Source organism: Lagopus muta, chromosome 7 (assembly GCF_023343835.1).
Source record: "Lagopus muta isolate bLagMut1 chromosome 7, bLagMut1 primary, whole genome shotgun sequence".
Taxonomy (NCBI): Eukaryota; Metazoa; Chordata; class Aves; order Galliformes; family Phasianidae; genus Lagopus; species Lagopus muta.
This window is the reverse complement of record NC_064439.1, coordinates 40,874,509-40,887,700: the sequence shown is the minus strand read 5'-3', so window position 1 is coordinate 40,887,700 and position 13,192 is coordinate 40,874,509. Positions and strand designations below refer to the sequence as shown.

At 37.3% G+C, this 13,192-nt stretch overlaps 1 protein-coding gene across 1 annotated transcript in view; it reads right to left on the bottom strand.

Annotated features, from left to right (window-relative positions):
- Positions 1-13,192, bottom strand: part of COL6A6 (collagen type VI alpha 6 chain) — a gene marked incomplete at its 5' end in the record, with an annotated part of 43,792 nt that overhangs the window by 5,890 nt on the left and 24,710 nt on the right. Inside the window, 13 exons of the mRNA XM_048952191.1 lie at positions 140-627; positions 742-753; positions 1,446-1,482; positions 2,390-2,425; positions 4,449-4,511; positions 4,833-4,895; positions 5,021-5,056; positions 6,506-6,556; positions 7,014-7,076; positions 8,026-8,088; positions 9,566-9,628; positions 10,360-10,422; positions 12,551-12,586. Of these exons, the coding sequence (XP_048808148.1) occupies positions 140-627; positions 742-753; positions 1,446-1,482; positions 2,390-2,425; positions 4,449-4,511; positions 4,833-4,895; positions 5,021-5,056; positions 6,506-6,556; positions 7,014-7,076; positions 8,026-8,088; positions 9,566-9,628; positions 10,360-10,422; positions 12,551-12,586 (1,074 nt within the window). The remainder of the gene's footprint in view (positions 1-139; positions 628-741; positions 754-1,445; positions 1,483-2,389; positions 2,426-4,448; positions 4,512-4,832; positions 4,896-5,020; positions 5,057-6,505; positions 6,557-7,013; positions 7,077-8,025; positions 8,089-9,565; positions 9,629-10,359; positions 10,423-12,550; positions 12,587-13,192) is intronic.

Sequence of the window (13,192 nt, the reverse complement as noted above, 5' to 3'; positions counted from 1 at the left end):
CCTTTAACATAACACTTTTTAACAGGAGATTGGACATACCCTATACACCTATCTTGCTATCAGGAGATTGTTCTTTACTCAAATAATAGTAGCTACTGAGCAAATGGACAACTGATTCAATTCTTCATGGTCTACTTACTGAGAAGGCACGTCTGACATTTGGCAATTCAGTGAAGGCAATAACCACTGGAGTGATATCCCAGGCACTCAACTCAAGTACAGCTGTGCTGATGACCACATCCTCCTGAGATGGACCATTGGCAAAAAATACGGCAACTTTTCTTGTGAGGATGCCCTGACGAACCCGTTTGAAGACATTTCTTGCAACAAATCTCATTGCTGCCCCAATATTACGTTTTCCAGTAGATCTTTCCAGTGGTATGCTCTGAACTGCCTGTAGAAGCAAGTTGTGTTTCTGGAATTCTGAGAAACGAATGAGATAGCGTGTGTTGGTATTGAAAGAAACGATGGAAACACGAGCACCTGTTGGGCAATTGCTTTCACTGATCTTAATGGCCTTCAGCAATGACATAACAATGTTTCTCATTCGTTCAAACGCAGCTGGAGTAACACCTTCAGACATATCAAGGGCAAACACCACCTCCGTCGGATAAACTGGACACGTGTCTGCATTTTGAAACAAAACATCTCTGTGAGAACATTTCAGCAATTTAAACACTTCTTCTTCTTCAAGTCTATGAAGAACGGGCATGCAGACACCTGATGGGCTTATGGGCTTACCTGATGAACAAGCTGGAATGAAGAAATGGAAAGGAAACAGATTATTTTGGATTCATATTCATAAAAAGAGACATATTCACTCATGTTCATTAAGGAGCCTGACTCAAAGTTCATACAAGCATCAGAAATGGTCACAAGAAACAGCACTCATTTTCTACAACAGAATAATCTAAACAGTGAAATTTGGATGAGATTTAAAGAAATAACTCTAGATTCTGCTGAGCAGAGAAAGCTGAGAAATAACAAACACTCCAAAGCTAGAGAATAAGTGATATATCAATATTCTTTGAGAATTCCCTAAAGGGGGATTGACACAATGCCAAATAATTAAATTAATTTTAAATGAGAACAAGAGAAGTGTGCTACAGTTTTTGTAAGTAACAGATAGAAAATATGAGCAGAAAGACTAAGCCTGTTTTGCACACCTGCTGAAAAACTTTCACAGTTACAGTCTACAGTCAACATCAACCTGAACCTTGATGTAAACTATCAGTCGACAGAGTTTCCAATGGAGGATTATTCTTTGAAGGATTCCAGGCTGGATGTGGCTCTGGGCAGCCTGGTCTAATGGTTGGCCAACCTGCCTGTGGCAGAGGGGTTGAATTAAAATGATCATTCTGGTTCTTCTCAACCCAGGCCATTCTATGATTCTATGAGGGATGACTATGTGGATTCTAAGGTAAAAGATGATGCTCCCTACTTACGGCAGTTTTTTCGTGTAAAATTCACAAGTTCACAAGGCTGCAGAAGAAAAAATTAAAAAGCAATTAACAGTAAATCACAGACCACCTCAGACTGTGAATCCTTCTATTGGTTTGAGTTGAACATCTAAGCTACTGAACATTCACAAATTCCAGTTCATCTCTGTTTCAACTTGACAGTGGTTCTGCCCTTTATGCAGAAGCAGAGTTATTTCAGACAAGCTCTATTGGCATTTTGCCATGCCCTGGATTACAAATAAACTATTTAGCCACTCTTTTTTTTTCTTTTTTTTTTGTAATAATCTTACCTAGGATGTCACTGTGCAATGCCACTTCCAGACAAGATTGGGAATTTCAGAACCAATTCACATAGCAAGAGGGAGCTCTGAAAAGTAAGACTAGACCCCTTCTACAGAATATAGAACATACCTACAGTATCACCCTCAGGTATTGCCTGTGGGTACAGTCTATGCAAGATCTAGATGAAGCCTTTAAGAATGTTAGCCATATATCTATCTATCTATATAGCCATATATATATACAGATATATATATATAGCCTTATATATGTAATCCTATAGGGTTGAGATTCTGAAGAAATCCTGCCCTAATATTCACAATGAAAATAGCTACTGCTGAGGAAGTGTCTTCTTTTGCAAGGAGGTCAGACTTAACCCTGAAGAGTATCTCATGTTTAAATTGATTGAATGAGATAACAAGTAAAGGAATATTAATGTTTGTAGATTGTACATAGTGTAATATCATCTTTCCTCATTTCTTGATTACTTGCCAAACAGAATGACCCACCATCAGAATACAGTGAATAAGTATTTGAAAAGGATACTGTTTTCTAACAATTAAATGTCTTACTGTGTTAAGTGATTATAAACAGATGATGGCTAAAACAGTCCCAAATAGCACGCAGCTAGATGTGAGCTAGTTACTTACTTCCATTAAAACAGTGCCTCTTGGTCCCTTGGCACCCTGAAACAAATTAAATACAGATCCAGAACATTACAGACATGACTCTGATAATGCATTTTCATCTACAACTCTATAGTCCAAACAAAATGTAGGCATGCAGTGTTACCCTGACAACTGCTTGCAAATTTAAGATATGAGGAGATAACACTGCTCAGTATAGATTTTTCTGATCCTGAAGGACTTGCAGACTACTAGTCCATCCTGTTTCAAGGTATGTTTCTCTCTTTGTTCTTATAAATTCTCACTACCTATCGCTCTTGAGGACCAGTATCTATCTGAATTGGCTCTCCAAACAGCAACCTCTGTTTGTTGAAAAACCGTTGCGGTGCAGTTATCTGCAATTTGTATCCTTTTCAACTCTGATGTGCAACATGCTTGCTCTCTCTTGCAGGGCAAATCCCAGCAGTTCAACCTCCAGAGATTCTGCAGACCATGCATGCATCATGATTGCTCAGTCAGTCTAGCTATCTTTGGCTACTCAGCAGCCTTCTCTCTGGGAGCTGAGGGCAAATATGAGGATTCCAAACAACCTTTTTCAAAATCTTGAATTAATTGTTCAATTTTCATCATAGGAATAAAACACAGAGAAAATGTGTTTTTTTTAGTTTGTTTGTTTGTTTTTTTTACCCCCTCAAAGGCAGCTTGAGAGCTTTTGTCATATGTGAAATTTAAATATATAGCAAGGTTAGTGAACTTAAGGCACTTAAGTCAGAAGGTGCAATAGTGAGGTAAACCAGAAAAATTTGAACTCCATACACCATAACCTTTGCTCTAGACTCTCTATTTCACGACATTATAGTTTACCAAAATCACGTACCTCCTTGCATCCCCAGATAAGAATCCCATCTCATTTGTTACTTTGTCCTCAAATTAACCTTCCATTCTTCCATCTCTTCTCTGAGCTACTTCCCTCATCCCACCTTAGTTTTCCTGCTGCTAGTATAATCACAGATATTCCAGGTATTTATCTTCAGCTCAGCTGTACAAACTTGACCAAAGAGATAACCCCACCAACAAGATAAGAAAGATGGGAAAACAGCCCTTTTTTGGATGGCTCTACCTACTACTTGTATCCATTCTGCAACCCCCCCTCTTCCACTTGCTGCAAAATTTCCCACTTATTTCATTCATGCACTGCTACCACAATAATCCCACCAAACCCATATATTCTGTACTTCCTTCTCACTCAAGAGATCTTGAACTTGTAATCTGAAGATTTCTTGGACAAAAGATTGGCAAGGCCAACAACTATATAGCTCATTAGATCATAAAGTCTGTCCATAACATAGACATTGCAGATGACAGCCAAACAGCATAGAACATAGTGATCTAGATATATTCATTGGCCAGAACAATGCAATGACCAAAAATTATGTTTCTAACTTGCATGTAACCTGTAGGCCATATCAAACAGAAAAATAGTGTTATCAAAAGTTACATTTTAAAACTAAAAATGTACTTTAAAAAGTGTTTTAAAAGAAAAAATGAATGCCTACAATGTTAGTCCTAGTTACTACTGACATTCATTATCCTTTCACCTGCTTTGATAAAGAACATAACCTTTTCTTGTATAAAATACAGATAAAAGCACTAGAAAATACAGCAATACATCTAGTTGTATACAAGGAGTAATAGGGTATGGTCAGCTTAAGCTTTAAATGGGTGCCTGTAATTGCAAATCTAATTTCATATAGCTTTTCTTCTTAAATGAAAACGCACTTTGGATTTCAGCAGAACAACCTTGTTCTACATTTTAATTTTTCTCATCTTTTTAGATTAAATTTATTTAACCACTGGAGAGACAACATCAAAGATTGTGGAAGAAAATCTGCCCTGCATTGTATCATTGTAATTTCATTTCCAACAGCAGGTGCTCATGTGAACAGATCCACATGCAAGATGCAGTTCCATATGGCTGGCAGATTGATTAAGTACTGTATATGTTAAGAAACACTGGTGAATATTTTATTAATCTAATAGAAATTCAAGAGATATCTAGGAAGATCTTTTAAAAATACATTACCATAGGTCCTGATGGTCCTTGATCCCCCGGATCTCCCAGGGAACCTGGTGTGCCAGCATTACCCTAAAAATACAAACACAAGTTTCATTCTTTATAATTGCACACACAAGCAGAATTTCAGCAGAACAAAAACCTTTATAACTACATTGTGAGCCAGTTCCTGCATTTGAACAGCGATAGACTACTACCCCTAAGAATTACTAGCAACAATCAATTCTAAAGATTTTGGTGTTCATTCTCTCCAAGACCTCTTGCCCAGGTTATGAGGTTATTGCAATAAAAGATTGGAGTAGGAATTGTTTGTTTGTTGTGAGGAAACACTAGAGATCTTTGGGGCTTTGCTTACTGAATTCTCCATGGAGTTAAAAGAATTATCATTCTTACCCTTCTACCCCTAATTCCTTTCGGTCCTTTAGCTCCTGAAACACCTGGGTCTCCATCTTCTCCCTGAAAATTAATGAAATCCAGAACTTTGTAGGAAAGAAGAACACAAAGATACATAACAACCCCTTCCAAACAAGAACAGTGCAAAACAATAAATAAAGAAAAGAAACATGCTCATTTAATTATACCTCTGGACCAGGATAGCCTATGAATCCAGATTCCCCCTGCCAAAAGAAAGAAAAAGGATTTCATAGGAATCTAGAAGTTTCTGACCTCCTTAAGTATTTGGTATCTTTAAATCAAAAGAAATTTCAAAATTATTCTTGGCATGTCAGGCCACTCAAGTAACAGCGAGTTTGAAATGAGCCCATAGGCCTGGACCTGCCATTTTAATAGGCAAATCACTCCAAGTGCAATTAGGAAGTTATCCCTTTCTCAGCTTTTTTTTTTTCCTTTTTTTTTTTTTTCCTTTTCTTGTCTTTTTGTTTGTTTGTTGTTTAGTTGGTTGTTTTTTTTTTCCTGTGCTGGCTGTTTTTATTATTTAGTTTCTCAAGACTTACATAAAAGAGACAAAACACATTGAATCTCATTCTGAAACTGAAATATTCTTCCAGGACTGACAGTAAATTGCTTTTGATGTGCAGTTACACTTATCCAGCATTTTATAGATGTTATTTCTCACTCTGACTTACCATAACCAATCCATTTGTCAATGCTTTCACAAAAAGAATCCATATACCTTTGCCTGGCTTTCCGACTCTGCATTTCTTTTCCAGATTTAGTAGCAGTGAGGATTAGGAGAAATATCACTGTAATTTTATGTTTTATATGTTAATACTAAATAAAACAACGTGGGATTTCTCTCCCCAACAACACTCATTACAAAACCTAGCTTATTTTTTTTTTTAAATATGTTTTATATATTAATTTTAAATCAACAGCAACAATGATGTAAAAAACCCTTCAAACTATGACACAAATTCCATTTTATTTAAATTCTGTTTCCCAAGATCAAAATTAGTAATCAGTGTTTTGACAGAAGGTGTAAATAGACAAATGATCAATCATCAACCTACTATGGATTACTTACTACCTCATTTAAGTCATGTATCCATGGAGGTATAATTATTTTGACCTCATTCTTTTCTGTATACTTTTTATTTTAGCCAGATTCTTGTATGTTTTTAAAGAAGTAGACATTTCATCGCTGCTAGCTCATCAAGCCTTGCAACAGGAGTGGCTAGTTAGGCATGTTGGAGTGTACTTTGTCCTGCAAAAAGTACAACTTACAAACCCATATCCAAAAGCACACATATACACTAATGAAAGAGTGTGGCTCTCAAAAGAGTAGCTCCCTCCCAGTCATTCTCACGTGTTATCATATGTCACCATTTGTTCAAAATGGAAGCGTAATTCTCAGTCCAGTTTTCAGTATCAGCAGAGACAAAGAACTACGTTTACATCAAACTGCATTCTTAAGCTCTCATGAAAGAGAACTAGAGATCACAGCTGCATGAGTTTCATTGCAGAACCTCTTACAAGCTGTGGAAAGGCTGAACCTCTTGCTGAACACAAGGAACATGCTGTGGCCACATCTTACATTTCTCTTAAATCAATATTGACTGTCCCATTAACACTGACTTTGCGTAATGGAGGCTGAGAAACATTCTTACCTTTGCTCCTTTGTTTCCTTCAGGACCATAGATGTCTCTGCCATCCATGCCCTGCACAGGTTGAGTATACCATCAGTTAGCTTTTAATAGAAGATGAGATTTATTTCTATTTCTATTTTGGAAAAGAGACCTCCCCCAATTATGGTAATTATACCACCTCATCCAGGCTTTTGATACTGATAAGGCAGGGCAATCTATCATGACACAGTCTAAAAGCAGTAGCAAGTGGTAGAAAAAGCTGCAGAAAGTAAACAGTAATTAAGGCCACAGCACCTCTCCACTGTGTGACCTAATTCCAATACAGTCTCTCTTAGCAGATATAGAGAATATGAAAGAAAAGATTACCTCTAGCCCACAAGGAACCTGGTTTCCATAAAAGCTGAGAACCAAATCTGAAATCATTTTATTTGTACCAAGTAGTGAAAATAGAAAAAGGGAATTAACTGTACTGATTCAGTTGAATGAGCATTTAACTACAGGGGCCCTGAACTAGGGCAGAAAGACTCACTGGTATGCCTCTCGGTCCAGGTGGTCCCACAGGGCCTTTCTCTCCAGGGTCACCAGGTTCACCCTGTCATAATTGAAATATAATAACTATTAGTTTGACTCATTCATGAGAACACTTATTTTGGAAATACAGATTCGTCTGCTAGACTGAAAATTGCTTATACTTCTTTACAGAATATGTGATGCATGTGAAAAGCACTGCATTACTGTTTGTGTTTGAGAGAACACTCCTTGGAGCAGAACCGGAAAGTACTGTGCAAAATAGTGAACATTCATGCAGCTAAACACCACAGACCTTCTTTCATCAAAAATACTCCCATTTTTATATAGAATTCCCAGTGGCAAGGGGGTTTTTTGGGAGAAGCTGTGTTAAGACAAGCAGGACATAACTAGGAGTTCTACCAGCATGAAGCATCTGTTGATAGCAGAGGACATTTCTCAGTCAAGCAGTCTAGCTTGTGTTCTTAGTACTTCTGCAAGTTTTCTTTTCTTTGGTTTAAACGTTATTAAAGAAACTTTTTTTCTATCAAGAATCCCAATATAAACAGCAAAGACTGAGTGCATGGATTGTATGACAGAGTACTTCACATATTCTGACTGATTCCTGTAAGTAAAGCAGAAATTTATATGGTGGAATCTTTTGAACAGAAAGGTTGAAATGAATAACGCCACCTCATTAATCAAAACTTATTTTCAATGCATAGGAATCAAAACACTTGACACCACTGCCATATTCCTACTGCACTTCATGAAAAACCAGGTCCCATTGAAGGCTATGATGACAACAATCAAAAGAGCAGCCATAGTGACTAATAATTTCTCAGCATAGCTCTGACACCTATGTGTGACTTTGCATCCATCATTTGCATTACCATGTAATCAAAAATTCATATAAAATGCATCAACCTTCACATGTTCCACAAGAACAACACAATATTAGTTCATGGCTCTTCAGTCAGATTCTTGAATGATGCTGAATGATTGCTGCGATCATGTACTTCAAAATTGTTTACCTTTGCTCCTCTTGCACCAAGCTTTCCAATTGAGCCAGGTGGACCTGGGGGACCCAGACGAGCCTATAATCAGAAATATCAGTAAAGAAGTGAATGGTGAAGAACTCAAGGACTCACTACACTCAAGGATTCACTGCCACTTGAAGTTATTGTACAATCAGCATAGACATATTAGCACACAAACAGACTTCACCAAAGCTCTTCAAGGACCACAGTAGGTTATCTATCACACTGTCATTCAAGTTATTTCCTGTTGTTGGTGTGACTACAGTAAAATTCTCAAAATGTTATTTAGCGTGAAATATTTTCTACCTACATACATATTTAAGTATGACAAAAATGCACAAAGTGAATATATATACACACATATATACACTGGATCAGTGTTTAATCATGAGCATCCTTACATGACTAAAGCAGATGCCCAAGGCTGATAGAGTCAGATATTCCAATTTGGAGTCATACCAGTGTAATTCCAGAATAAGAATCCTGAAGCCAACAGCATTATGCTCAAGAGAGAAGATCAGTGGTCAGGGCTCAATAGTTAGCATTAGGTATGTTCTGGTTTCAGCTTAGATGGAGTTTATTTTTTTCCTTCATGCCATCTGGTATGATGCTGCTATTTGACTTTAAGAGAAAAACAATGTTGATAACACATTGATGCTCTAGTTGTTGCAGAGCAGTGCTATATGAGCCAAGGACACTATAGCTTCTCAGCTTCTTGTACTGTCCTTCCAGTGAGGGGAGCTGAGGGGGCATAAGGAGCAGGGAGGGGACAGAACCAGAACAGCTGATCTAAACTGGCTGAAGGGATGTACTGTGTGACATGTGAGGAAAAAAACTTGAACAACAGTGGGGAGCTGGCCAGGCAGCTTGCTGCTTCTTGAAGACTGGCTGGGTCTCCATTGGCAAGTGACAAGAAATTGTTAGTGTACCACTTGTTTTGTTCTGCTTTTAAATGCTTTTCTCAAAACAATTACCCATAGAAAATACAAATTTATCCCTCTGAATTCTCTAATTGCAAACAGCAACAAGATTTTACTGTGGGAGTAGAATGATTTGGATTCCCCCCCCCCCCCCCCAGAATACTAAGGCCAGTAATAAAAAAAGCAGCTATAACTACACCCCAATAATTTAACTTCTCTACCACCAATGACAAACTGATTACTTAACTTTGTCTTCAACTGCTCCACTGTATATAGCTCCTATATGTGCTGCAAGCCATAGTGCTACTCCTGATTCTGTAGAACTGAGAGATTAATATAGAACTAAGCCCTTATATTGCAACCATACAAAAGACTGATAATACTTTAGTTCACTTCTTATTCACCCATCCAAGCTTATTTTCAGGGCTGTGATTTCAGTATAATCAAAATCAAAATTTGCAGCCTCATTCAACCATCAGTTTCCTTAACAACTACACTGGAAATTGTTCAGTTTCTTCTTTCTGTAAGTCTTCAAAAACCTCACTATAAAAATAATACCACCTCTGAGAAATCAAAAGCTCTAAGCTGTGAAGCAAGGATTATTTAAAGCTAACCTGAGAGCCTGGCATGCCTTGTGGTCCTGGAGGTCCTCTGATCCCTTGTGGTCCTCTTGGGCCCTGGCACACAAAAAAAGAAAAGTCAGTTCAGTAATGATAGATTTTTAATGAAGATTAGATTGTTCTGCAAGCCTTAATGCACAGGTGAAACTTCCAGCCCTTTGACTATAAGAGTTAACCTCTGTGAAGCACCTGAGATGTTCATCGCCTGAAGGCCACATTCAGAGAGCCACTATGGTGTCTATGACACCAATGAGACATTAAGCAACACTCTGCTGGGCATACTTTCTCCAGATGTCTATATAGTGAGTGGATGGAACAAGTTAAACCTGAAAGCTATCATAAGCCTTCTACCACCATAATTCTCTTCAAAGTAACTCCATCAAGCACATTTTAAAATCACAAAACATTTCTCTTCGGTTTGGTCAATTAGCATATAGTTTTCACAATGTCCTAATAACCTGGAAATACAATACATTCAAAATTCAACAGGTTGTACTTATTACTAGCAATTTCTAATGAATACATTTGAAAATATTCTGTGAACTAGAAATACATTGACTAGATTTCTCACTTTCCTCTTGATTTCACTGCAAGCTGCACATGCATAAACATAAAGAGAAACTTCGTACATTCAGCTCCTCAGGGTCACAGAAGATATTTGCCAAGGAATTTCCCTCATAATATTCATTAGTTGAAGTAAACAAAGCATTCCAAAATAAAAAAGATTAAGACTGACAACTAATTTCTCCACTGCTAACATAAATCAAATCCAAAGTACTTTTAGCTACCTGTGGGCCTGGGAGACCAGGGTCTCCTGGGTAACCCATTTCCCCGAGTTCTCCTTGCTCACCCTGCCAGAACAAAAGAAAACACATGTAAATAAAAGATTTGATAAGAAAATATGCATATCAACAGATAATCACTTTGTGTTTGCATAGAGTATTAGCTGAAAGAATGTTTACTTCAGTTCATCCAAGTAACTTTCAAGCAGCTTCAACTTCCTGCTGAAGAAAACTCAATTAAAAAGCAAAAAAAATTAAGTAGCTTTTTTTTAATTGGTATACAATATGTGATGAACACATAAGGTACAGAGCAAGAGGTCAGTTTTATTTTCTTTTTACACCATTGTCTCAGCAATACTCCTGCATTACCTTTCTCTTATGAACTGACAAAGACAGGGCCGCAAGAACAGAGCACCTCCACCACCTACAGAGTAGAATCATGACTTCACAATTCATCCTACAACTAAATGTTATACAACTAAATGTTATCTACCTCACCTTTCACACTGGTCACTCAGTGAGGTAAGTCCAGTCTTTCCTGAAGATGGAAAAAAAACAAATTGCTTCCTTCTCACATCTACATAAAGTTGCCATTTAAAGCTGTCAGTTTAGCTGGCATCCATAATAAATATTTTCTGTCTCTGCTGGATTGAATAAAACTGCGATATTTGCAAAATGTCAAAATGTAACAAGCTTACAGAAAAATCTCCTTTCACTAGGGAGAGGATAACAGCACTCTGAAAATTCTTGGGAAACAGGTAATTACGGATAGAATTTCCAGAGGAAAAGTATATTGAAAAGGCCTCTTTCAATATATGGTAATATAGCTAATACTCTTACCTTCCACAGAAATAGAATAAAAAATATCAATATAAAGAAAAAAACCATTATATTTGAATAAGTTTATTCATAGCTAGAGTAAAAACATTGACACCCAGAACATTAGTTACAGACTGATGCTAGGCTTATGACATCTGCAAAACAAATAAATAAAATAGAAATAGATTTCCACCAAAATCAGCAATAACAAACACTGACTACAGTGAAAATGGATAAGAAAATTTTTCTTAGGCACACCACATAAGAATACAAGGCCAACAGAATGTTTCTAGATAATTTGAATCAGTTTCAGAAGACAACCTTTGGTGCTTCTCCCCCTTATGTCATCCTCTACTTTACCTCTCCCTTCTTTACTGTTTGGTTTTGTTTTGAGAGCAAAGTACAAAGACTGCAGTGCTATTCATGTCTGTGACAACATGTCCCTAAGGCTATACTGCCACTTCTGTTCCTTCTGCCTGCTGACTACTTGTCTTCAGAACAGCTAGCTTTGCTTCTTTAAGAACTATTTATTTCTTATTCTAACTGAAAGTATCCTTTCAGTCCTCCTTTTTTTACTACAAAAAAGCAACAGATTAATGCATCTGTAAGACCTGGAAAACTGCCCTTTTCAGGATATGGTGAGAAGTTTACAAGTTTGTTGATGGAGCATTAGTTCAGCGTATTTTACTAACAAACAAAAATAATCGGAGTCATTATGCAGTAACTGGGATTCTTCTGGCTGATTCTCTCTACATGATCATTTGGCCCTAAGCATGTTACTAGATGGCATAGCAAAAGACCACCAGTATCTATCTTCATCTGACAGATGGATTGATTTGTACTCCAGCATAAAACCTTCCTTTTCTAGAAGGACAGTCCATACCATATTTCCTTATACAGTCAGATCCTGCTGCTCAAAGGAAGATAATTCTTTGCTACATTAAATCATTCTCTACAGGAGTGAGCTTTAGAGTGTGTGGAAGTACCATGCAGACATGTACGCATGTAGCAAAGGAAGAGAAAACTATTAGCCATTTACTGCAGCATCTCCACTCATTTCTGTCATGTTTAGCAATTCTCTATTTATGTTCCCAAATTTATATTAAAATATATAGTAATATATTATTATATATTAATTATAATAAAATAATAATTAATAATAAAATTGCCCTTTTATTTCAGTGAAAGCTGTCCATCTTCTTTCCAGTTCTAAATCCTTCAAATCAGGAATGCCTCTTGTATATCATCCACAAGGCTGACTTAATTGCTGAAAACTTGCATCTTAAATCACACGGAAATTTCTCCGTTAAGTGGAACAAAAGCTCAGGCTGGACCCATAGATGCATGTAGATAAACAGCAGCAGTGTTAGCCACTCACCTTTATACCTGGAGGGCCTCTTCGACCTTCTGCACCCTAGAAAGGAGCGAGATGAGAGATTACATCCAAAACACTGAGAAATACATGAAATAACTTATTATTAAATATATTCAACTTATATAAAACAGAGATCATTTACAAACAATAAAAAAAATCCATTTGTTTAAGGTAAAATTGAGAAAAGAATGGACTTGGGTCAAAAAACCCTACACGAGTATTACATTTACCAGGGAAAAGGCCTTTAGTGAAGGAGAGGGAAGACATCCCAACAGAATTCTGTAAAATACTTCCCCAGTCAACTGCTCCTTGGCCAAAATAGAAGGAGTCCACTGCTCTCCTAAGGCAAAGGGCCTACAGCACTTTCCAGTGCACACTGCTCAGCCGCACCAGTGAATGTTATTATCAAACTTCACATCACTAGAGGACTTCAGAATGTTCTGCACTTCTTAGAAGTGACAGTGATTCCATGCATTATCATTAGGGACCATTCTGACAAACTAGAAGGGGTGCCTTCATAGGTTCCAGTCCCCAGTGGATTAAAAAGAGCTGCAGACGTGGAATTTACAGTCACAGGAAGGAAGAAGGGATAAAGGCATAAATTCATTTGTGATGAAGTAACAAAACAATTAAGCTACATAGAAA